The sequence below is a fragment of the Staurois parvus genome, unplaced genomic scaffold (genome assembly GCF_062004578.1).
Source record: "Staurois parvus isolate SC_StPar_1 unplaced genomic scaffold, SC_StPar_1.0 ptg000134l, whole genome shotgun sequence".
NCBI lineage: Eukaryota > Metazoa > Chordata > Amphibia > Anura > Ranidae > Staurois > Staurois parvus.
This window is the reverse complement of record NW_028317930.1, coordinates 2730544-2757264: the sequence shown is the minus strand read 5'-3', so window position 1 is coordinate 2757264 and position 26721 is coordinate 2730544. Positions and strand designations below refer to the sequence as shown.

General features: G+C 42.0%; 1 protein-coding gene across 1 annotated transcript in view; it reads left to right on the top strand.

The window, feature by feature from the left end:
- The first annotated feature begins 6225 nt into the window (after positions 1-6225).
- Positions 6226-26721, top strand: part of TBC1D16 (TBC1 domain family member 16) — a 527005-nt gene continuing 506509 nt past the window's right edge. Inside the window, exons 1-2 of the mRNA XM_089673068.1 lie at positions 6226-6450; positions 7336-7524. Of these exons, the coding sequence (XP_089529194.1) occupies positions 7355-7524 (170 nt within the window). The 5' untranslated portion in view covers positions 6226-6450; positions 7336-7354. The remainder of the gene's footprint in view (positions 6451-7335; positions 7525-26721) is intronic.

Genomic DNA, 26721 nt, shown 5'->3' with positions numbered 1-26721 from the left:
TGTAGTGGTCCCTCAAGGTTCTGTCCTTGGGCCCCTTCTTTTCTCCATCTACACCTTCAAGTACCATCTCTATGCTGATGATACACAAATCTATCTTTCTACTCCTCCTCTTACCCCTTCAGTCTCCTCGCACATTACTAACCTACTGAGTGACATATCAGCATGAATGTCACTCCACTTTCTCAAACTAAATCTTTCTAAAACAGAGCTCATACTATTCCCTCCAGCCCATGCCCCCTCCCCTGACTTCTCCATCAAGATCAATAATAAAACCATCAGTCCCTCCCATAATGCCAGGGTACTAGGTGTAATCTTGGATTCCCATCTGTCCTTTCAGCCCCAAATCCAGTCATTGTCCAAGTCTTGTAGACTTCACCTCCACAACATCTTCAAGATGCGCCTGTTTATAACCACCTCCCGTCTGGCCGTTGTATATAAACAGCCGGACGGTGGCAGTGCAGGGTCGGATGGCCGTTTATAAACAGCCTCCCCGCACCCTGCTTGTGCGCACTCCCTGGGAGCGCGCAGCACCGCAATTTGGTGCCCGCTGTGTCCTCCGGACACAGTGGAACACCGATCGTTGTATGGGACCTCGCACAGGTTGGCCAATCAGTGATCACATGCAGAGTAGTAAGCAAGATGTCACTTCTGACATCATTGCTTACTAAGTGTGAGAGGTCACATGGTACAAGGCTATTGACAACAGCCTTGTACCATGTGACAAGCTGTGAACAATCACGGCTCACTCAGTAGTTCTCATTGGCTGCAAGAATGCAGCTAGAGAGAAGGAGAAATTATTGCTTTTACATCCTTTATGGGTGCAAAAGCAATCAGTGTAAAAAAAATAAAAAAATCTTCATCACCCCCCACAAGTACATGGTGACACTGTGCTGCTAGGGTGACAGTATGTAAAAAAAAGTTTAAAAATTATAATTTTTGGTTTTAAACTAATTTGGGTTATTTTTTTTTTTTTTACAAAAAATGTAATGGAATAAATTTTGGCCAAGATTTATGATGAAATACTATTTATTTGCAAAATTTTATAAGAAAAACTTTTTTCAAAATTTTTGGACATTTAATTTACATAGCAAAAAAAAAATCCCAGTTCTGAATAAATACCACCAAAATAAAGCTTTATCTGTCTTAAAAAAAATGCTAAAAAATTTATATGGGTACAGTATTGCATGACCGCGCAATTTTCATTCAAAGTGTGATAGCACTGAAAGCTGAAAATTGGCCTGGACAGGAAGGGGGTATAAGTGTCCAGACTGGATGTGGTTAACCACTAGGCAAGGTATTCATGCCTTTGTTATCTCTCGCCTTGACTACTGTAACTCCCTCCTCATTGGCCTATCTATTCACAGGCTATGACTTCTTCAGTCTTTCATGAATGCTGCTCCCAGACTCATCCACCTTATCAACCTTTCCATATCTGCCATCCCTCTTTGCCAGTCCCTCCACTGGCTTCCCATTGCCCAACTAATAAAATTCAAAACAATAACCGTAACATATAAAGCCGTTTATAACTCTGCCCCAAATTACATCACCAATCTTGTCTCCAAATATCACCCAAACTGCATTGCGCTTGCGTTACCATTCGTTTTCATCTGCGCACTTCTAAACGCATGCCTACCCGCAAGAAAAAGATATGCTTTGCAGTGCGTTTCAAAAATGTATGGCAACACACGTTGTGCTTGTTACCATTTATGCGCATCTGCACCTTTCAAAATGTGCAGCAACCCGCAAGAAAGGACACTGTTTGCTGTGCGTTTTGAAAATGCAAGGCAACATGCGTCCCGCTTGCATTACCATTTAGGTTGTGTTCGCATCTGGGCATCTCTGAATGTGCAGCAATCCGAACAAGAAACTAGTGCTTTGCCACAAGTTTTGGAAACACACATCGCGCATGCCTTGCCATTATGCAAGCACAATGCACATTTGCAGCGCATTTCCGAAATGCACAGCATGAGTTTTCATGGGTTGCTGCGCATTCAGAAACTTGGAGATGTAAATGCAGCCTAATTGTTAATTACACCCCAATCATGATTAGCAGATGTGTGTTTATGTCGCACGACAAAAACATGACATTCCACAATTGAAAACATTCTAGAGCTACTTTTTTGCATTTGTCATGCGTAGGGCTGCTCAATCAAGTGATTGGGCTGCCCTATGTGTGACGCATATTTATGCTTGAAAATGCTAGTGGGGAACGTGCATTTCCGTTACGCTCAGAGGGAAGTTTTTAGGCAGCAAGGATGACCAGAAGTCACAGCAACTTTCATATTGTGCTAGTATGAACCAGGGCTTGCAATGCCGGAAGTCACGACAACTTTCATATTGTGCTAGCATGAAGCAGGGTTTACAATGCTGAAGTTAACAAGCTTCCAGGAAGAAAGGAGAGAGAATCCGGGAGATACAAGGATACTTCCTATCCTTGCAAGTTTAACTTTTGTGTGCCTCTCGGGTAGCAAAGTTTGTTCTGTCACCTCTCCTGCTTTTCTTTTCTCCCTTCAAGGTCTGTGTTCCCTTTGCATAGTCTGTGTCATTACTGTTTTTATTCCTTCTTCAGCAATAGTAAATCTTAAATCTGTCAGCTGGTGTCACTAATTGTAGGCACAGTGGCAAGAATAAAGAGCAACTGAGCATGTGCATAGCAGGGTGAGACCGTGTATTACTGGATTTTAAACAGTATAGACACTTATTTTTAATGTTTTAAACTCATATAGACTTCACCTCCGCAACATCTCCAAGATATGACCGTTCCTAACCTCGGAAACCACTAAGCAACTCATTCACTCCCTTATTATATCACGCCTTGACTAATGTAACTCCCTCCTCACTGGCCTACCTCACTGCAGGCTATCCCCACTACAGTCCATCATGAATGCTGCTGCCAGACTCATTCACCTTACTAACCGCTCTGTATTTGCCACCCCTCTCTGCCAATCCCTCCACTGGCTTCCAATTGCCCAACAGATAAAATTCAAAACACTAACACTGACGTATAAAGCCGTTCATAACACTGCCCCTAATTACATCACCGACCTTGTCTCTAAATACCACCCAAACCGTACTCTCCGCTCCTCGCAAGACCTCCTACTCTCTAGCTTCCTTGTCTCCTCCTCCCATGCTCGTCTCCAGGATTTCTCAAGGGCTTCACTCATCCTCTGGAACTCCGTACCCCAAACTATCAGGCTATTGCCTACTCTGCTCACCTTTAGGCGCACTCTGAAAACCCATCTCTTCAGGGAAGCCTACCCCGCCCCCAGCTAATACTGGAATCCACTACTCCTACCACTCCATCCCCCACAGCTAATTACCTCTTGTACCACTATCCCCTCCCTTCTAGATTGTAAGCTCCAAGGAGCAGGGCCCTCTGATCCCTCTTGTATTGAACTGTATTGTTACTGTACTGTCTTCCTCCATAATGTAAAGCGCTGAGCAAACTGTTGGCGCTATATAAGTCCTGTATAATAATAATAATAATAATGTTTTACATAGCAATAACTGCAAAAGGGACCAGCATGAAGTGATATATCAGGACTTAAAGTGTTACTAAACCCAAAACAGTAAAATCAGTCTGTATATACAGTAAAGCATGCTTGTGTAGCGCTACCCTCTTGAAGGCTACTGAGTATTTTTGGGTTCCCTGTCTGTCCTGAGCCTGCTTTGAAAGCACAGCCCCTGTGAGCCTTTGACCAGTCGGACCCCCTGGCTTGTAGCCCTTAAATAAACAGACACTGTTTTAGAGTGAGCATATATTCTGGTTATACTGAGGTCAAAATATAACAAGGGCGAGCACAACAAGAATGACCATAATTGTGCATAAAAGAAAAATTAAACACTCTAAACGGTTCAACAAAGTAATTAAGTATAGTATCACTTTAAGCAACCCCAAATGTCCTGCAGGATCAGAATTTAAACATCAGTTCCAGCTTCTGAGACGCCACTCCCCAGTGAGCTGGAGTGAAATATCAAGCTGTTGGGCTAACTCTCTCAATTGTCGGTGTTTTTTTCCTCTGGAGATTAGTACTTTTATTATAAGTGATCGTGTCCCTTTTTGTATTTCTTTAAGGGTGTCAAACCTTCTGCGTGCTTGATGGGACCCTAGTCGGTGCACATTAAGGCTCAGATTCTTCCTTGTGTGAGAGCAAGATTTCCTTATGGTTTAATAACTTAAAATTCCCCCCCTGAGTAATGTTGAATTTGGGTAAAGTCACTTTGACACAAGAGATAAAGGCAAAAATTAGCTAAGATTGTTGAAAGGGGCAGAAGCAGACCTAAGCAGAGGTTGACCCCTCTAAAAATGGTGAATTAGTCTGGTGAAGCAGGTTCCTTTGGGGTTGGAAGAGACTTGAGATGATGTACTAATGTAATCCTGTCTGCAGAGTATGTATGCTGCGGCCAAATTCCTGTGATTTCAGGATGTTAATGCGGCACTAAAACAGTAGGCCGCAATACTGAATGGGTTGGGCAGTCTGGGTCTCAATGTGATAAGCTGTGGCATAAGGTGAAAAAAAAACAATTGAACTTAAAAGTCACTTGCAACTTGTGATAATCTGAATAGAGAAGTCTCTCACCCGATCTGTAGCCTCTACTGTGTAACAGTCTCTTTGTTGGGGGTGGGCGGCTCTTGGTCCCTCTGTTGAAGAGCGATGTCGATGACAGCACTATGTCTGTCCTGGTTGTCAGTGATACCAGCAGTCTGCAATCCTTCTTTACTTCTCCGCTCAGTGGCCCGATCCAGCCCAGACCTCCAGAGTCCTGCACACCTTTTTCACACACACCCCTCCTTCCCGTCAGCACCATCCACTTCTTTCCTGTAAAGTTCCCAGGCTTCTCTATATATATATATATATATATATATATATATATATATATATATATATATATACATGCTCCTGCCCCTTTGCTAGCTCTTATGGGAAATGTAATCTGTTCACTCCTTGTCTGAGCGCAGAAGTCCTGCTACCAGCATACAAGTTCAACAAGACTTTTCTTCAATTGAGTCTGCATAACTGAACTGCAGAACACTGCCATCTTGTGTTCACTTAATATCCTGCAACCAGTATTAATGCATGGTATTACACTGGTAATACTCACTGTGGTACCTAATCCTCTGCATTGTGCAAAAAGGCTGTTTGATCCTGTCTTTTCTGATCCTCCCCTTCTTCCATAGTCCCCAATCCATCTGCTGATAGTACAGAGCCCTAATTGGCACTCTGCACATGCTCAGTTTGGTGTGAATTGCTAAAGAGTTTTTTTTTCTTTTGGAAGGATCCATGTGATCGGCACAGGGCCAATCAGCACTGTCCAGATAGAGGGTTAGGAGTCATACAGCCTCATAGGACAGTCAGAGGAGGATGAAAACGCCTCCTACAAGCTTTAAACAATGCTCGGCCAGACACTAATGGAAGTTACAAGACTGCTATATACTGCCGATGAGAAAAGATACTTAGCAGTTTTTATTTGCTAAGATAATTGCATTTCCATGCTCTGTGTACTGAGGGAGACCATATATAGTGAATGCTGGGTCCTGGGTTTAGTAACATTTTCATTTTCTGATGAAAGTTCTGTTTTAACATTATCATAATCATTACTGTGCCAGAGCTCTTTGAGGCTGTTTAACTAGCTGTTCCATGTCTTTTCTGAAGAAACTGGATCCTCGACATGCACAAAGTACACTGTCCCTTTAAATGTCATTTACACACTTTATTGTGTCATATGTAAACCAGCATTTCAGTTCAGGTAAAGCAAATGCTGACCCTGGATAGTGCCAGAACAAATATGGGCTGTTCCAGAAGGAAAGGCAGGGAAATACAGTGATCTGGGTAAGAGGTAATAAATGCCTGTAACAATAAACAAACAGAAGGCGCCGCTATCGAAGTGTATCAATTTAATTAAAAACAATTAAAAGAAAGGGTTAAAATACACTCACAAGGATGAGAGTAAATGGGCATATCAGTCCTTATTCGCTGCCAAGCCTTGGTGGACAGCGGGTGGATGGATGGGTGAGATGTATTTTTAATGCAGCTCTGCAGGATAGGTGGAGTAAAGCTGGACTCTGTCAGGATGCAGATTAAGTCCATATGACAGGCTGTCTTCCTCCAGCAGCAAATGTAGCCACATTGGAACACAAGCCAGGGCTAGGACCGGAATCAGAAATGACGTATTGACATCAAACCATGATGGGAGGTAACATGTTTCGGAGAACGCAATCACTCCGTTCTCAAACCATGAGCTCACTGGCTTGCATTCCAGTGTTGCTATATCTGCTGCTGGAGGAAGACACAGCCTGTTATATGGACTTAATCTGCATTCTGACAGTCAAGCTTTATTCCACCTATCCTGCAGAGCTGTTTTAAGGATACATCTCATCCATCCACTTGCTGTCCACCAAGCCTTGCCAGCGAATAAGGAGTGATGATATGCCCATTTACTCTCATCCTTGTGAGTGTATTTTAACCCTTCCCTTGTTTTTAATTAAATTGATACACTTAGATGGCGGCACCTTCTGTTTTATTGTTTTAGTGCACAGAGACATCCAATACCCTGTTAAGAGCTGCAGCCATTATAGAAGTGGATTAACACACCTAGATATACCACACAGAGACTATGGCTTCTTGCTTGTGACCTAATCACTCTGTCTCCATTTGCACTACAGAGTTTTTTATGTTTTAAGTACATGTGAAGTGGTTGTAAAGGCTCAAGGTTTTCTTACCTTCATGCATTCTATGTGCAGATCTCCCCCAAGCCCACACTAATACTACACTGAGCCCCATTGCGATCCAGCGATGTGCACAAGAGCTTTGGCTCTCTGGGACTCTCCCTCCTTATTGGCTTCTGCTGCTGTCAATCACAGCCAGTGAACCAATGAGGAGGGGGGAGGCAGGACCAAGCTGCAGCTCTGTGTGTGGACACACAGGGCAGCGGCTCGGGAGCACCCCATATCAAGCTGCTTGCTGTGGGGGCACTTGGCAGGAGGGAGGGGCCAGGAGCACCTGTGGATGACCCAAGAAGGGGCGGATCAGGGCTGCTGTGTGCAAAAGGGCAGGTAAGTATGAGATGTTTGTTGTTTTTTTTTTTTTAAAACAAATATTGCCTTTAATATTGCTTCAACATAAAAATTATATCTGATGCTAATTAGACATTTAACAGTCACATTTATCAGTCTGGCAAACTGTTCTTTTCTTCTACTCTGTAAAGTATAGTGTAAAGGTTTTGGTTTTTTTTTTTGCAAAATCTAACTTTAAGCCCAATGTTTTCTTTTGTTGCAGCACTAAAATATTGTAACCAGAAAATAAAGGGTCTCTTTGTTTTGTGTTCCCTGGTCAGGCAAGATGCTGAAAGTCACATGGCCTGCTATGCATGCAGCCCTGAAGCCAGCTTCCATTACAGAGAGATTAATGGTCGTGGAACTCCTGTCAAATGGGAGGAGCAGCAAAAACTCCTGGCACTTGAGCAGACATGTGGAGTGTTCAGGGTGGACTTGGGTCAGATGCGTTCACTGCGCCTCTTCTTTAGGTAAGTAAGGAAATAAAGGTAGTTTAGACAGTCATATTTTTTTTTTTTTTCAAAAAACATTATTTAAACAGTCACGGTCAGTAATATTATTAAAGAATTATGTGAACTTGTAAGATAACAAAGATGGTAGCTGGAATCAGGTCTTCCATTCACGAAGGGCTCATTCACACCAGGTGAATTTATATGCACTGATTAAATCAGGTTCAGTGGAAGGGCACATAGAAAACAGTTCTTGTCAGGATCCCACCAGGAAGCTGTCACCTGTACTGGGCCAATCATAAGCAACCGAGATAGGGATGCACTGCAATTTCGGCCACCAAAACATATCAGCCGAAAATAAATGCCAATAGGAAAAATTTAGCCGATACAGGGGACTGTGTGTACTGCAGATGTGGGGGGGGGGGCGGAGGAGCAAGCAGGAGAGGAGTATATACAGTGACTGGCTGTCACAATGGGTTTATTTACTAAACCTGGTTGACTCAGAATCTTGGGCACCTGTGCATGGTAGCCAATCAGCTTCTAACCTCAGCATGTTCAGTTAAGCTTCAGCAATAAAACCTGGAAGCTGATTGGTTTTTATGCAGAAGTGGACAAGATTCTGAGTCAACCAGGTTTAGTAAATAAACCCCTATATGTCAGAGCCGGTTTTTAAATGTAATTACTGACTTTTTTTTTCCTTCCCTATAGCTCAGAGAATCAGCTGTCACTTTCCCCCAGCTAGAAGAAACAAAGTTTCCTTTTAGTTTCTTTCCCGAGATAAAAGAAACAACGTTTCCTTTAGCTCTGGGGAAAGTGACAGCTAATTCTGTGAGCAATAGTGAAGAAAAAAAAAAGCCGGCAATTGCATTTAAAAATCGACACCGAGATATACAGTGGGGATCGAAAGTTTGGGCACCCCAGCTAAAAATTTGTATTAATGTGCATAAAGAAGCCAAGGAAAGATGGAAACATCTCCAAAAGGCATCAAATTACAGATTAGACATTCTTATAATATGTCAACAAAAGTTAGATTTTATTTCCATCATTTACACTTTCAAAATAACAGAAAACAAAAAAATGGCGTCTGCAAAAGTTTGGGCACCCTGCAGAGTTAATATCTTGTACTGCCCCCTTTGGCAAGTATCACAGTTTGTAAACGCTTTTTGTAGCCAGCCAAGAGTCTTTCAGTTCTTGTTTGAGGTATCTTTGCCCATTCTTCCTTACAAAAGTCTTCCAGTTCTTTGAGATTTCTGGGCTGTCTGTCACGCACTGCTCTTTTAAGGTCTATCCATAGATTTTCAATTATGTTGAGGAGGAGATTGTGAAGGCCATGGCAAAACCTTCAGTTTACGCCTCTTGATGTAATCCCCCGTGGATTTCGAGGTGTGTTTAGGATCATTATCCATTTGTAGAAGCCATCCTCTCTTTAACTTCAGCTTTTTCACAGATGGCATCAAGTTACCATCCAAAATTTGCTGAAATTTTATTGAATCCATTTTTCCTTCTACTCGTGAGATGTTCCCTGTGCCACTGGCTGCAACACAACCCCAAAGCATGATTGATCCAACCCCATGCTTAACAGTTGGACAGAGGTTCTTTTCAATAAATTCTGTGCCCCTTCTTCTCCAAACGTACCTCATTCCGGCCAAAAAGTTCAATTTTAACCTCATCGGTCGACAGAACTTGTTTCCAAAATGCATCAGGCTTGTCTATATGTTCATTTGCAAAGTTCAAACGATGATTTTTGTGGTGAGGACGTAGAAGAGGTTTTCTTCTGATGACTCTTCCATGAAGACCATATTTGTACAAGTATCTCTTTATAGTGGAATAGTGTACCACAACTCCAGTGTCTGCCAGATCTTTCTGGAGGGATCGTGCAGTCAAACGTGGGTTTTGAATTGTTTTTCTCACAATCCTGCGAGCTGTTCTGTCTGATATTTTTCTTGGTCTTCCAGATCTTGCTTTAACTTCCAGTGTTCCTGATGACTGCCATTTCTTAATTACATTCGGAACAGAGGATATTGACATCTGAAAACGCTTTGCTATCTTCTTATAGCCTTCTCCAGCTTTGTGAGCGTCAACTATTTTCAGTTTCAGTTTTCTAGACAACTGCTTAGAAGAACCCATAGTGCTGATTGTTGGGGCAAGGTCAGATGAGTCTGGGCATTTAAAACCTTTGAGATTGACATCACCTGGTCTTCCCAGACGATGATTGGGAACAATCCATGACACTGGCAGGTCTCAGCTTTGCAAAGGGGGCAGTGCATGCTATAAATTCTGCAGGGTGCCCAAACTTTTGCAGACGCCATTTTTTTGTTTTCTGTTATTTTGAAAGTGTAAATGATGGAAATAAAATCTAACTTTTGTTGACATGTTATAAGAATGTCTAATCTGTAATTTGATGCCTTTTGGAGATTTTTCCATCTTTCCTTGGCTTCTTTATGCACATTAATACAAATTTTTAGCTGGGGTGCCCAAACTTTCGATCCCCACTGTATGTATATGTGTGTGTGTGTGTGTGTGTGTGTGTATATATGTATATGTGTATATATATGTGTGTGTGTGTGTATATATATATATATATATATATATATATATATATATATATATATATATATACAGTATATATATATGTGTGTGTGTGTATATATGTATATGTGTATATATATATGTGTGTGTGTGTATGTGTGTATATATATATATATATATATATATATGCACCGTTATTATCTGTCCATGTATTGCCATCCTTTCATGTAGGTGCACATGCTTTTCTCCTTTCATCATGTAATTTATCACCTAATTTATCATCTATCCATCAATTGATCATTCCCCACATACAGATACATAAATTCATTCATCATTTATTGATTTATTTACTTATTTATTCATCTATTTATCATTTACCATTCTTGCACATCATTTCATCATCCACTTATTTACATGTATTTCTTCTTCCTTTGACTTGTGTACAATATATACATTTCATACATTTGTATAAATAATACATACATTTGTTCACTACCATCAACACTATCAGCATTTTCCACATTCATTACGTTCCATTTTTATTCTTATTTTTATTTTCATTTTTATTTATATTTGCATTTTCATATACATCCATCGGTATGCCTCCATATATAGTATACATTCTTTATGCATTTTCCCATGTATAATACCAGCCTTACTGCAAAGCGACAAAGAAAACGAGAAGCGCACCAACCTAGCACATTACCTCAGTAACCAAAATGTATTAATTATAAAATGATACTCACAAACAGCGAATAAAATCAGGCATGTAAGTCCTCAGAGGGACTTGAAAGATAAGGAGCCAGCGCGAATCCCATCATGGGGGTAGATACTCAGTCCACTGACACGTTTCGAAGGGCATCCCTTCTTCGTCAGAGCTAACTGAACTGAGAGTGCTCACTCCCATATATACCCAACGACTGAAATTTGGCTCTCCTCACTGGGTTGGGCAGTCTCAGGCTGGGAGGAGGAGCCAAGGTGTCATCAAAATGCAATATCTATTTGTAATGCCATCAGAAAAATGATGCATTAAACCACTCAATGTAGATACAATACATCAGCTGGAGAATAGTCACAATATTAATAATGATGATGATGAATATATACAAGAGAAAGAAAAATTAAAAGTTATGAAACACTAATTATTAATAAAAAATTCAATCAATGAATGGTGTTTGAAATGGGCAATTCATCCAAAGTGCTTGTCATGATTAGATATATAATGTATTAATAAATTATTAATAAATAAATTTGTCAATAGGTAACTGTACATATATATATCATGTAGATTGTGGATAGTAAATAGTGCAACATGTATTACCAGGCAACTGCATACACATGAACTTCCTTATAAAAGCCATGTCCATGCACTTCCTCCTTGCCAGATTATTGTGCCTTACCAGCCAATATCCCGCTTACTGTTCCTGCTGCTGTCTTCATCTACGTTACCGACCTTTGACTTGCTACTGACTACGATTCTGCCTCATCCTATCTACTACCATTGGTGACCGACCCTTGGCTTGATACTGACTCCGCTTCTGTTTGATCCCTGAACTGTTTGATCCGCTTTTGGTTTCCAGCCTACTCATTCCCTGGTGGGGTGATCCTGAGATCTGCGACCTGGCATTCACACCTAGCCAAATTCATCTCCACCATTAGGAGCTCTGGGGAAGACCGGTGGATGCTTAAACCCCGCACCTCAGGTGAGCCTGCGTCATTCCCAGGGTGGGCCGCTGGTGTACCAATCCTGCTGGTTTCAGGTAAGCCTTACAACTGCTGTAGCAACTGGTCTCTGAACCTGACTTTATATCGTGACAGAATAATCTGGCCCAAAACATGGAGGCCGCTATAGCAAATGCCATGGCTCCTGTCAGGCAGCAAATTTCAGAACTGCAAGAGTTTGGTGTTACCTACCAAGAGAAATGTTCTGAGCTGCAAGGTATAGTAGAAAGGCAACAGGGAGAGATTCAGGCTCTGCAGAGACAACTGCTGAACCAAAATGATCCTAGCTCACATATGCCCCAACCATCTAAGTTTAATGGAGACCGCCGCCACTCCAGGGGTTTCCTTAATCAATGTCGTGTATATTTCCAAATGTACCCTGCTGCGTTTCCTTCAGAGAAAAAGAAGGTAATGTTTAATTTTCTGACTGGGGAAGCTCTAGCTTGGGCCTTCCCTTATATAGAGCAGAACCATAGCATTCTGAATAATTTGATACCTTTTTGACCGCAATGAATCAGGTTTTTGATGATCCCAACCGTTGTGCTACCGCCGAAGCAAAATTGAATAGTCTGCGGCAGGGTAGACGCCCGGTCACTGAATATACAGCCAAATTCAGAAGTTGGATGGCAGATACCACTTGGAACCCTGCAGCACAAAAGAGCCAGTTCCCCCAAGGGCTTTCTGAACAGGTAAAGGTTGCCAGAGTAGATATTCCTAATGATCTTGAGGAATTTATCCAATTGTGTATCCGAATCAATCAAAGGCTTACAGAAAGGAGGAAGGAGAGGTTGGGAATGTTTGGAAGTAATAGGGGCATGCATCTCTCTGCTAGTCCATTTGTTCAGCAGGATTCAAGAGTCTCTCTGGGTTCTAACACTCCTGAGCCTATGCAGGTTGATGCGATCAAGAGATCCATTTCCATCCAGGAGAAAGAGAGAAGACGTTCAGAGAACTTATGTCTTTATTGTGGGGATTCTGGTCATTATGCAATTAATTGTCCTAACAAGGTTAAAAGAACTATTGCTATGACTGATGTGATTGAGCCTGAACACAAACTCCATAAGCCAGTCTGTCTCCCCACTGATTCCTGAAGAGAATAAAGTGAACTCACTACTTTCTCACTTTGTTATCCCTATTAAACTTGTATCTGAGGGCCATAAAATCTCCTGCTCAGCTATGCTGGACTCCGGGGCGGGGGGGAACTTTATGGATATAAAGTTTGCCAACGGCAATAATATTCAAGCAAGAGATACATTTACCCCTATTGATATGGAGACAGTTGATGGGTCACCCTTATCTTCAGGACCTGTTACCCATAAACGTTCCCCTGGTTCTGTTGTTTGAGGCTGACCATTGTGAGACCATCAGCTTTCAGCTGATTACATCACCCAAGTTTCCCATCATCCTGGACATTCCTTGGTTCTCCACTCACAATCCTGCCATTAACAGGGGAGCACGAACTATAGATTTTATGTCCTCCCACTGTAAAACATATTGCAAAAAACCTTGCTAACCAAGTCCGTCACCAACCAAGGAGGCGCTAAGTGATATAGTGGCTATCCAGTCATATGACAATTTGCCCCCACATTACCATGAGTTCCGGGATGTCTGTGACAAGAAAAATGCAGATAAATTTCCCCCTCTTCGCCCACATGATTGCCCCATTGAGCTGCTCCCAGGGGCAGAAATACCTTTTGGCCGCCTGTTCAATCTGTCAGAACCTGAACTAAAAGTACTCAGGGAGTGGATCGATGATAATTTGGGAAAAGGCTTCATTAGACACTCAACTTCTCCTGCCGGGGCAGCCCTGTTCTTCGTTAAAAAGAGACTCCACCTTGCGTCCATGCATTGACTACCGAGACATGAATAAAATCAATATTAAAAACCGCTATCCATTACCCTTAATCTCGGAAATGTTGAAAAGACTTTGTTCTGCCAAGATCTTTACCAAGCTTGATCTACGAGGGGCATATAACCTTGTCCGCATTCGTCAAGGAGACGAATGGAAGACTGCCTTCAGAACCAGGTATGGGCATTTTGAATCCTTGGTGATGCCGTTTGGACTCTGCAACGCCCCTGCAACATTTCAACATTTTATCAACGATGTCTTTCGTGATCTGTTGGACCAATTTGTAATTGCCTATCTGGATGATATCCTTATCTTTTCTGATAATTGGGAAGAGCACCGCAAACGTTTGCACAGTTTTCGAAAGATTAAGGAAAAATAGACTTTACATTAAATTGGAGAAATGTGAGTTTGAATAAACCCAGATCCAGTTCTTAGGCTATATCATTTCTCCGGAGGGAGGGAGCATGGACCCCGAGAAGGTCAAAGCAGTGGTAGGTTGGTCAGCACCCAGAAATGTTAAGGAAATTCAACGTTTTGTCGGGTTTTCCAACTTCTACAGAAAATTTATAAGAAACTTCTCTAGAGTGATAGCTCCAATCACACAACTTACAAAGAAAGGGGTACCCTTCGTGTGGACCTCTGAGGCACAAGATGCGTTTGAAAAGCTGAAAACTCTTTTCACTTCCACACCAATCTTGGTACATCCCGATCCTGAACTACCCTTTATAGTGGAAGTGGATGCTTCCAATTCTGCCGTGGGAGCAATCCTGTCTCAGCGAAGTGATGAAAAGATGCAGCTTCATCCTTGTGCCTATTTTTCCCGTTTGATGTCTCCAGCCGAAAGAAATTACGACATTGGGAATAAAGAGCTACTGGCAATTAAGGAAGCCTTTTCGGAATGGAGGCATCTGCTAGAAGGGGCTAATCACCCTGTAACTGTTCTCACTGACCATAAGAATCTGGAATTTGTTCGTTCGGCCAAGAGAGTGTCTTCTAGACAAGCACGTTGGTCGCTATTCTTTTCCAGATTCAATTTTACCATTTCATATCGACCTGGATCGAGGAATGGCAAGGCCGATGCCTTATCAAGGATGCTGTCTGAGCCTCCCCAGGAGGGTAATTCTGAATGTTCGATCCTAACTCAAAAGAACTTTCTAGGGGCCACAAGTGCAAAGACATTCTTGACATTCTCAAAGAGGGGTATGAGAATGACCCACTTCTCAGTGATCCTCCTAGAGACATTAACCTTGAGTACAAGAACGGGTTTTGGACTCTAGAGCATCGTCTCTATGTACCTGAGTCGGCTCTGGTGGAAGTCCTCAAATTAGTGCATGACTCCAAACTGGCGGGACACTTTGGGGTGTCAAAAACAGAGGATCTTTTGGCACGTTCCTTCTGGTGGCCTTGTTATAAGAAAGATATCAAAAGCTACGTGGCCTCTTGTTTGACATGCGCACGTCATAAGACACCCCGAGCTTCTCCTTTGGGGTTGCTCCAACCACTTCCTGTTCCATCAAGGCCTTGGGGGTCGATTTCTATGGACTTTATAGTCAAATTACCTCCTTCAAGAGAAATGACTACGATCTTGGTAGTTGTCGACCGCCTTACTAAAATGGCTCATTTCATAACGGTTAAGGGGGTACCGTCTGCTGAACAAACTGCAGAGTTGATGATTCGAGATGTTTTTAAATTACATGGAATCCCTGATGATGTGGTATCTGATAGAGGAGTACAATTTACTTCAAAATTTTGGAAAAGCTTTTGTTCAGCTTTAGGGGTAACCGTTAACCTGTCCTCTGCTTTTCATCCACAATCTAATGGTCAGACTGAGAGGACCAATCAAACTTTGGAACAGTACCTTCGGTGCTTCGTCAGTTATCTTCAGGATGACTGGGTGGACTATCTACCTACGGCAGAGTTTGCCTATAACAATGCTAAACCTAGCTCCACTTCCCAAAGCCCCTTTTTCCTCAATATGGGATATCATCCAATTTTTATCCCGGATCTCCCTATCACAACTCAAATTCCTGCTGTTGCCAACAGATTAACTACATTGCAGGAGATTCAGGCGAAGAACTTGGGGAACTTGGGATCGAGAACTTGGGGAAGGCTCAGGAAAATTATAAAAGGGCTGCCGACAGTCATCGCAGATCACTTCCTATCTTTCATGTGGGTGACAAGGTTTGGCTATCTACCAAAAATCTGAAGGTTCATGTTCCAGCTGCAAAGTTGGGCCAAACATCTGTGGGATCTTTCCAGATTTCTGCTCAGATCAACCCAGTCACCTTTTGCTTAAAACGTCCTGACAGTATGAAGATTCACCCTGTGTTTCATGTATCACTTTTCAAACCATTTCATGAAAATCCTTTCTCTGGAAGAATTCTTCCTCCTCCTCCACCTGTTGAGGTACAGGGCGAAGAAGAATATGTGGTAGATTCTTGATTCTAGGATGTTTAGAGGAAAATTGCAGTATCTTGTCCAATGGGAAGGATATGGGCAAGAGGAAAATTCTTGGGAGCCTGAAGAAAATGTCCATGCTCCTAGATTGACAAGAGAATTTCACCAGAGGTTTCCTCACAAGCCTGGTCCTAAGAAGTCCAGGGGACGTCCTGTGAGGAGGGGAGTACTGTCAGAGCCTGGGATCGAACCTGGTCCTTCTGCAGAGGGAGGCAATGTCTCTTCTCATGGAGCTATCTGGAATGCTGGACAGCTCCCTTGACAATTCATGGATAATTCTGCCTTGTGCCTTGATTTCTCTTGAAGCTTGAACTCCTTGCTCCTCCCATGAACTTCCTTATAAAAGCCATGTCCTTGCACTTCCTCCTTGCCAGATTATTGTGCCTTACCAGCCAATATCCCGCTTACTGTTCCTGCTGCTGTCTTCATCTACGTTACCGACCTTTGGCTTGCGATTGACTACGATGCTGCCTCATGCTATCTACTACCATTGGTGACCGACCCTTGTCACCCTTGTGACTGACTCCGCTTCTGTTTGATCCCTGAACTGTTTGATCCGCTTTTGGTTTCCAGCCTACTCATTCCCTGGTGGGGTGATCCTGAGATCTGCGACCTGGCATTCACATGCAGCCAAATCCATCTCCACCATTAGGAGCATCTGTGGAAGACCGGTGGATGCTTAGACCCCGCACCTCAGGTGAGCCTGCGTCATTCCCAGGGTGGGCCGCTGGTGTACCAATCCTGCTGGTTTCAGGTAAGCCTTACAACTGCTGTAGCAACTGGTCTCTGAACCTGACCTTATATTGTGACAGGTGGTGGAGGATCCATCTCTGTAATGTTTGTTGTAATTCATGTGTAGATGTGTGTGTTTATACATTTATATATAGTATATATTTTTTGTATATATTTAATATGCACGTTTTTCATATAGACAGCATGTTTATTATCATTATATTTATTAATATTCATCTATTAATTATTCATTACGTTTTATATATGTTTACATTTTTAATATCCCTATTATTATAAACACTATAGATTGCTTTTTTGGGGTAGGAGTGGTGTCCTCTGTGCTTGGTTACATCATGTTATCATTGTTACTATTATTGCTGAACACACACACACACACACACACACACACACACACACTCTCTCTCTCTCTCTCTCTCTCTCTCTCTCTCTCTCTCTCTCTCTCTCTCTCTCTCTCTCTCATCTTGCCGGATGGAGCAGCGCCTCCTGCAGCCATATTAGGAGGCACAAGATCTCCCTCTGCTGCTGATTATTAAATATTACGTATCCATCTTTCCTACCTAAGACATGGATCCTACCAACAAGTGTATGCAGTTGCCTGGTAATACACGTTGCACTATTTACTATCCACAATCTACATGTTTATATATATTCACTTATCTATTGACAAATGTATTTATTAATAAATTATATATCTAATCATGACAAGCACTTTGGATGAATTGCCCATTTCAAACACCATTCATTGATTGATTTTTTTTTTTATTAATAATTAGTGTTTCATAATTTTTAATTTTTTTTCTTTCTCTTGTATATATTCATCATCATTATTAATATTGTGACTATTCTCCAGCTGATGTATTGTATCTACATTGAGTGGTTTAATGCATCATTTTTCTGATGGCATTACAAATAGATATTGCATTTTGATGACACCTTGCACCCTCCTCCCAGCCTGAGACTGCCCAACCCAGTGTGGAGGGCCAAATTTCAGTCCTTGGGTATATATGGGAGTGAGCACTCTCAGTTCAGTTAGCTCTGATGAAGAAGGGATGCCCTTTGAAACTCGTCAGCTGTACTGAGTATCATCCCCCATGATGGGATTCGCCCTGGCTCCTTATCTTTAAAGTCCCTCTGAGGACTTACATGCCTGATTTTATTCGCTGTTTGTGAGTATCACTTTATAATTAATAAATTTTGGTTACTGAGGTAATGCGCTAGGTTGGTGTGCTTCTCGTTTTCTTTGTCGCTTTGCAGTATTGGTCGGGCTTCCCCAGCCTTGTTTGGAGCTGCACAACTCTACATGCACTGGTGGTCGATTTTTCCAGTTCTGGTTCCATCCATCCGCCACCTGCCTGGGTCCTAGAGCGCAGGAGAATTTGTTTCTGGTCTAATACCAGCCTTATACAGATTCCTAGTTAAAGCTGAGCTCCACCCAAAAGGGGAAGTTCTGCTTTAAGGACTGCTCCCCTGCTCCCCAATTAAGGATTGGCACCTTTGGGGGGCGGGGGGAAGCGGGTACCCGAATTTGACAGGTACCCGCTCCCATTTCCGGTCCAATCACCTAGACGATCAGAAACGGAAGGTGTCCTCCCTCCCTTCCTGTAGTCTTTTGGGACACGTGACAGGTCCCAGAAGACTACAGGACCATTCATAAAGCGCAGCGCTACTTGCGCATGCGCAGTGGGTACCCTGCTGTGAATCTGCAAGCTATCACAGCCGGGTGCCCAAACTGAAGATGCTGGCCTCCTGGAATCCAGGATGGCTGGTGAAATGGGCTGCGTGGGACACACCACGGGACAGGTAAGTGGCTGTTTTTTAAAAGTCAGCATCTACAGTTTTTGTAGCTGCTGACTTTTTTGACAGGTGAGTTGAACTCCACTTTACCTGCTTTGCATTACTTTCCAGCGATCCTGGCAACCTGTCAGCACTGCTTCCCTGATCACCATGGTAAGCCTACTGCACCCTTCCCTCCACAGTGAGGAGAGGTCACATGCGCAGCCTCGTGCTCTCATTGGTTCCCAGTGGAACTCACATTAGGCCCGCCCTTCGGGGAGTGTGGCCTGCCATTTCCCCGATAGTAGCATTCACATTGGCCTCCAGTGGAGCGCACGCATTGGCGCTCTTCCGGATCATGGCTTGATAGGGGGCGGTCCTGCCTCTTGCTGGAGCGCACAAGCCTGTGTTTCCACGGCCCGCATATGTGGGCGTGCACTCCAGCAGCCATTGACACACAGAGTGCAGTTCCTGGCTGCACCACTGTTTGCATAACCTACTCACTTCTACTCTGAATCTACTACCCATCGTATATACTCAGTGATGATCCGGCCCAATGCTTAATGATTCGGTATGTGTGCTGCATCCATCTCTTTTTGTATATCCATAAGAATACTTTATTACTGGAGTTTCAACGCTGTTATTAATACTATTATGACACTCCAGCATTTATATGAGCAATGCAGTGCTATTTGGGAAGAAAAGCGCATGAATGGTCACACATATATACCTTATATTATTGTTATACTAAGTCAGATAGGGAACTTTGCATGTACATTTTTGTTTTGTGTATTTTGCATTCATTATGCTAACATCCCTTGTGACACTTCACCCCGCCCCTGGGAGTTTTTAAGATGGGAGCAAAAACGATTTCTCCTGCGCTCTGGGACCCAGGCCGGTGGTGAGTAGGTGGAATTAGGTAGAATTAGGATTAAAAACTCAGGAGAAGCAACCACCGGAGTATCCAAGGTCGTGCAGCTCCAAACCAAGACTGGGGAAGCCCGAACAAACTGCGAAGTGAAACAACAAGAAGCGCACCAACCTTGTGCATTACCTCAATAACCAAAATTTATTAAATGAAGGAAAGGTACTCACAAACAGCGAATAAAAACAGGCATGTAAGTCCACCCAGGGACTTCAAAGATAGAGGCCAGCGCGAATCCCATCATGGGTGTAGGTACTCAGTCCAGCTGACGCGTTTCGAAGAAGAAGGCATGACCTTCGAAACGTGTCAGAAGGACTGAGTACCTACACCCATGATGGGATTCGCGCTGGCCTCTTACCTTTGAAGTCCCTGGGTGGACTTACATGCCTGTTTTTATTCGCTGTTTGTGAGTACCTTTCCTTCATTTAATAAATTTTGGTTATTGAGTTTTTAAGATGGCCCACGTGTAACCTTTACATAGTGATCATATGTAAGGGTACAGACATTTGGTCAGTTGGCCCTGAGGAAGAGGGAATTCCTCGAAACGCGTCAGCGTGTTGGAGGTCCTCAGTTCCCATTACGAACATACACGTAGTGCAGATTGGACAAAGCTGTTCTTTCACGATGTACCTTTTGACTGTATTGTCATTTTGTGAGTACAATACCTACTTTTATCAATACAATTTTTAAAGGTGATCCCGCCAGGAAGCTGTCACCTGTACTGTGCCAATCATAAACAACCGAGATAGGGATGCATCGAAATTTCGGCCACCAAAACATATCGGTCGAAAATAGCCCTATCGGCATTCTGCTGATAGGAAAAAATTAGCCAATACAGGGGACTTTGTGTATTGCAGATGTGAGGAGGGGGCGGCGGAGAAAGAGAGGAGGCATTCTGCCACTATGGCCCTGATTTACTAAGAATTGAGTCTACCAGCAGACGCTGAATATTCAGACAGACTCCATTCAATCAATCAAGACCTGTCAGTCTTCAGAAAGGCGCCCAGCAAGTTGATTAAAAAGAGTCTACTTTCTAGACTCTTTCCTATTAGTAAATACTTAATGACATTGGACACATTTCTAGATGCAATGCTGGATATGTTCGCTAGGTGGCGCACAACCACGGGCTTTGTCCAGTTGGCATTTATCTGTTTGCATATGAGAATACTTATACTTTAAAAGAGAAAGCACACCTATATTATATATTTTTTTTTTGTTGATGTTTCTCCAAAAATGATCGGCCAACTAATGCATTTCCTAATGAATGTCATACATTCCATTTGCAAATGTCAAACATTTTCACACTTATATCTCAAATAATTTGAGTGTCTAGTTCTAATTTCCCAATATAATTATATATCTTCATTCTCTTTAATCATGTAACTATTCTACATTCCAGCTCTAACTCTGTCTCCTACAGTGGCTTAGTGGTTAGATCTCAGAGTTTACAGCACTTGGGTCATGGGTTCTAATCCCAGTCATGGCTGCACATGTCTGGAGTTTGCATGCTTTCTCTGCATGGGTGTATTTCTGCCAACACTCCAAAGACATGCTGTTAGGTTAATTGGGCTTAGTATACGTTTGAGTTTCTGGCCTTAGATTGTAAGCTCCTTGACATTTGTAAAAGCCCAAAATATGGAGATCAATTTGCCGGGTTGTGTCAGTGCCAGGAATATTGATCAATCAATTTAAGATTTTGGCTACTGACTAGAAAGTGGATAGGGAGTGAATCTCACCTGTGTCCTGTTCTGACAACTTTCAATTTTCCTTCTGTTTGTATTTCATTGCAACTTTGTTTCTCTTCTCTTAGGCTTCGTTCACACTAGCTTTGTCAGCAGGCGTCAGACAGGTGTTTGGGAAGCATTTTTAACGCTTCTCAAATGCCTATGAAAATTCTGCACATGGCAGCACACAGTGCTGTTCACACTGAAGCGTTAGCGTTGTGTCACGGAAAAAATGGTGCCTCATGTCGAGTCAGGAGAAGTTGAAGCCTCCCATTCACGTCTATGGTGTCACTCCTCAAACGCCTGGCAGGCGTTTGCAGTGCAGTTGCGACACGGTTGCGGAGCGTTAATACCATTTAACTTCATTATAGGCGTTTGTGGTGCAGTTTTAACGCTTGGCAAACACCTATCAAATGCCTCAAAACTGCACATAGGGCGTTTGGAGAGCATTTGAGGAGCGTTCAAAATGCTTCCAAAATGCCTGTCAAACGCTATAGGGTCGTTTGGCAAGAGTTAGAAATAGTCAAGTGTGAACGAGTTCTTAACCCTCTCTCCTTATTGTGGTGGTTTATGTAAGGATATATATTATTTATAAAGGGCGTGTCCCTTTCCCTTAGATGAAATATTACAGTGCCTCCAGCCGTTAAAATACGGCAAATATTTAGTAAACCAATAATTTGGACACCTTGATAATTTGATCACCACTTATTATTATACCTTGAATTCTTTTAGCCAATATGATTTCGTACCATACACACAAAATTTGCCTTGTAATAGATAAATATAAGAATTTATTTATGTACAAAAATTATATATATATTAACACAAAACGCAAAAGACTGGTGATAAATGAATATTGGTACACACAATCAAAAATATATCCAACCAATGTAAGACACAATAATAAGGTTTCTAACTAATTACATCAATATCACAATTTTTAAATGATATGATTATTTATTAAATTTATTAATAATTAATAATTTCGAATATCTCAAAGGTTATATTCTCACAAGCCGTGGCCATAGGATTGCAAGAAGCAAGCCCTTGATATATGATACTCTGGTTATTAATATTCAATAAATTATGAAATATGAAAAAAATTATAATATGGCAACAAACAATTTTTAACAGTAAAACAGGATCTCTCTACATATATCTAACTACCCAATATTGTTGTGATACACTAAGATAATTTTATGATTCCACACAACAGAGAAAATAGGTGATACAAAATCAAATAAACATCTCACCACACCCGGAATTCAGACTAGGCAACTCTCCCGTGGATTTAGCTGGCAGTGGAACGCCTTTAGACTGATATTATAGGGCAAGTGATAGATATTCAGTATGGGAGAATGTAGGAAGTTATAAGGATAGAGGTTTAGAAATTTAGTTAAAGTTTTAGGAAGTTTGAAAGGATGGAAGAGTAGTTATTCAGCAGAGATCTTCTTCAGATGTCAGGGTCTTCTTTTGATGAGGTCTCTTCTTGAGCTTTTTCTTGATGAGGTTCCTTTCATTAAAGGTACAAGGGCTTTTATATCCACTAATCCATTGTTCTAAGATACCTTCCCACCAGGCTTCTTGATTGGCTAGTTGAGAAATGTGTGTACATAAGCTATTTCTCACCTGCCCGCCAGGTGGCGGTCATGTATCATAGAACAATTTGAGTATTTGAGATGACTCATACCTTGGGTGGAATCTTAAGGTAATTTCAGGAATCAAATATACGTCTTTTTCCAGATATAAGTGATCATACCTATAATATTCTAAATAGGGACCATGGAATATAGGTGTATATTCAGTTATTCCTTCTTGAAATACCATCCTGTTTGTTTCCTGATAAGACATGTAACTAATGCTAGTTTATAATACATCTTACTTCCCATCATCTCAATACTCAAGTTAGTGATATATAGTTCCCATTTCTGAATATTTAGTGGTGTGTAAAATCCATAACATCTCATTTATAATATGTTTTTGTAATATATCTTTGTAATTATATACAGTCAACTTTTAGACTTAAATGTCCTGAATTTCACCTCTTTGTTTTAGAATCAACATTTTCTATGTGTAGGAAAAAAAACTCTCTGTTTGCCTGGCCCTTGTATTGGACTCATGGTAAACAACTGTTAATGCTTTCACCCTTGGTGAACAATAGTATATTGTAATAGTTTCAGAGGTCTGTTGGTTTATCACACCCTGCAAGTTTTGGTTAAGCTTTCAACCAGTTGAGTTCCCGTCTCATTATTGTTAAAATGTTTGAAAGTCGAAGTCCTATCTGGCTATTTGTTTGACTTTCTGTATATGCATTCTTCTCAACCTCAATATACAAATAGTCCTTGTTGACAGTTCAAACAGTCTTATTGTCTTGGAAAAGTCTTACTTCCCCCATTCTCTCCATTTCTTTAACTAGAATCCTTGATGGTTCAACCAAGACAAAATTAACTCTTAGCATCCGGCTATACTGAGCTGTTTGTCATATAATAATATGTCTTGATAAAGTCATATTTTTGAGACATAATTCAAAAGGTCCACAACAAATCCCCCTTTTTTTTGGGGTACAGGCACGTGTAGAGGGGTGTCTGTATCGAAAAACATGAGTGGGACTTTTGGTTAGAGTGATCGTTCGTCTTCTCCGGTGAAGTGAATGAAATACAAAAAAAAAAAAAATATATAATTTTTTTTTTTTTTTTATAATAAAATAGCAGCGGTGATGCTGGTTGGTCCTCAACTTGACTCTGCGTCTTTAGATGGACACTTCTGATGACGATCCTGGTCTTGTGATGAGGCCGGCCTGGCCTGGCACATCCACCTTGGGGTCCATGGGTCCTCCGCACGACAGGTCTCGTAGACGGTCTCCTAGGCGGGTCTTTTCCTCTGGACTGGCCCTTGGTGGCCTGGGACATCAGGTTATCGTCTCCGGATCGATCTCTGGCATCTGGTCTTTCCCACAGGACATTATAGCTTCCTTCTAGGGTCCGGTCATTGACACCTCCGATCGCCGGTCTGGTCATAGTCTGGGCCTTCCTTTCTAAATTATTAAAATGAACAGTTTAAGTATTGGATATACATAAAATTATATTACTGGATCCTGTAAGGCAAAAGATTAATGATATGTTCAAAGGAAATTTAATAATGATCTCAATATCTCCAGATAGGAACTGGTGGGTTAGTCTTCCAACAACTGTAATTGAGACTTTGGATGGCAAGCACGTAATTGATTGATGTGCACCCATCTATCACTGATTTCACCATACCGGGTAACCTGCAATTTATATGCGACCGGAGAGATTTTATCAATGATAGAGAACGGACCTTTCCAAGATGGAAGGAATTTCCGTTCCTTGATCTGGTCTCTTGCAAAGTTGTATAGATAGACCTTGTCACCAATCTCATATTCCTTCTTGGAGGTTTTGAGATCATAGTATGTCTTAGCACTAGTTGCAGCTCTTTCCAAATTTCGCTGGGCAAAGGCAAAAGCATATTGCAGATGTTTACGTAAATCCTCTATGTACTGGTGTGTGGTGGTGGCATTGATCAAATTTTGATCTGTAGTGCGATACAATAAGTGCTGGGGCAGTACCATCCGTCTACCTGTCATCAGTTCAAAAGATGACATTTTTGTAACTGTATTCGGAGTAGCCCTCAACGCCATCAGGACCAGCGGGAGTTTGACATCCCAATCTTTGCCTGTTTCCTTAACAAATTTCTTAAGGACATTAACGATGGTCTGATTGTATCGTTCTACACCACCACTAGAGGCTGGCCGATAGGCGATATGCAATTTCCTTTTAACCCCCAAAATTTTCCACAATTTGGCCATCACTTCGCTAGTGAAGTGCGATCCTCTATCAGACTCTATCCTCTGTGGGAGACCAAAACGAGAAAATACATGATTTATTAGCAATGCAGCACATGTCTCGGAGCTGCTATTTGGTGCTGGTATACATTCGACATACTTGGTGAATAAACATGTAACTGTTAACATATACCGATTTCCTCGTGAAGATTTTGTTACGGGCCCAATAAAATCCATCTGAAGGTCTGACCAAGGCATACATATCCCCCTCTTCTGGAGAGGTGCTCTGTGAGTTGGCTTGGTAGGTTGAAATTGGGGACATATTAGGCAACCTTGGCAGTACTCCTTCACATCACGTAACATATGAGGCCAGTAGGCATAATCCCGCAGGATCTCATACGTGATCTTCTCTCCACGATGACCGGAAGTGGGAGCATCATGGGCATGCTGTAGCATCAAACCTCTAAATTTAAGTGGGACGACCCATTGTTGTACGCCACCCTTTGAGGTTCGTATCAACAATCCCTGGTATAAAGAGAATTGGGATTTGGATTTCATTAAGATACGTAAATCCTCCTTCCCACTACATACTTCCTTATTTATGGGATTTTGGTTGGGATCTTCTATATGACTATAAAACAAGCCAATTATTGGGTCTTCTTTTTGGGCAGTAATTAAATCCTCACTAGGAGAATCGTGACTCCACTGTAATGCATTCGGATCACCAGCTGTTCTGGCCTGTTGCCTGGTGACAGCTTCAACCTGTACGGTACCTAAAAATTGGTCAATGTCTAACAGTTCACCGGTGATTGCCTCTTCCTTGGCTAGAGAATCGGCCAGATCGTTCCCTTCTTTCTCGGCACCTAGAACCTTGGAGTGGCCTTTGGTCTTCTTGAAGTGCAGGGTGAGATCATTGGACCTTACCAGTTCATCGATGTGACAAAAGAGCTTACCATGTTTCACGGGTTTGTGATTACTCTTGTTCATGTTGTTTCGCTTCCACCTAGGGAAATACTCCACAAAACTATTCCTGACATAATTGGAATCGGTTATGATGGCACACTCTCTGATGTTAAACTCTATAGCCATCTCAACTGCTCTAAGAATTGCAGTAAGTTCAGCAACCTGACTGCTTTTTGGTCCAAGTTTGTATCCCACAGAAATTGGGGTGACACCTTGGATCCAAACGATTCCAATACCTGCCACTAGTTGGAGCTGTTCCCCATCCTTGTGATGAAAAGCACAACCATCCACATATACACATGGCAGCTGTTTACAGTATTCTTCATCGTAAACCTTGTAGGGAGAGAACAGTTGTTCTTCCAGAAAGTCAGTGTCCGGGCCCTCCATAGCAGGCGTAGTTGCGGAACAATCATGGAGCTCGGCTAGGCCCTGGGCTACTGGACTTTCCTTGTTCTGTTTGTACCGAATTTCAAGAGGCCACCCTTGCAAAGACAAAGTCCAAGCAGTGATGCGGCTATTAGACACATTTCCTCCCTTGATACGTTCACTCTTTAAATACTGTAAAGGCTGGTGTGCCGTTTCAACAATGATTCTCTCTCCCTGAATGTAACTGCGGAAATTCTGTAATGCCCACACGGTGGACAATAGAGCTTTTTCACAGTCACTGAACTTTACTTCAACCGGGGACAAAGTTTTACTGGCATAGGCAATCACCTTACTG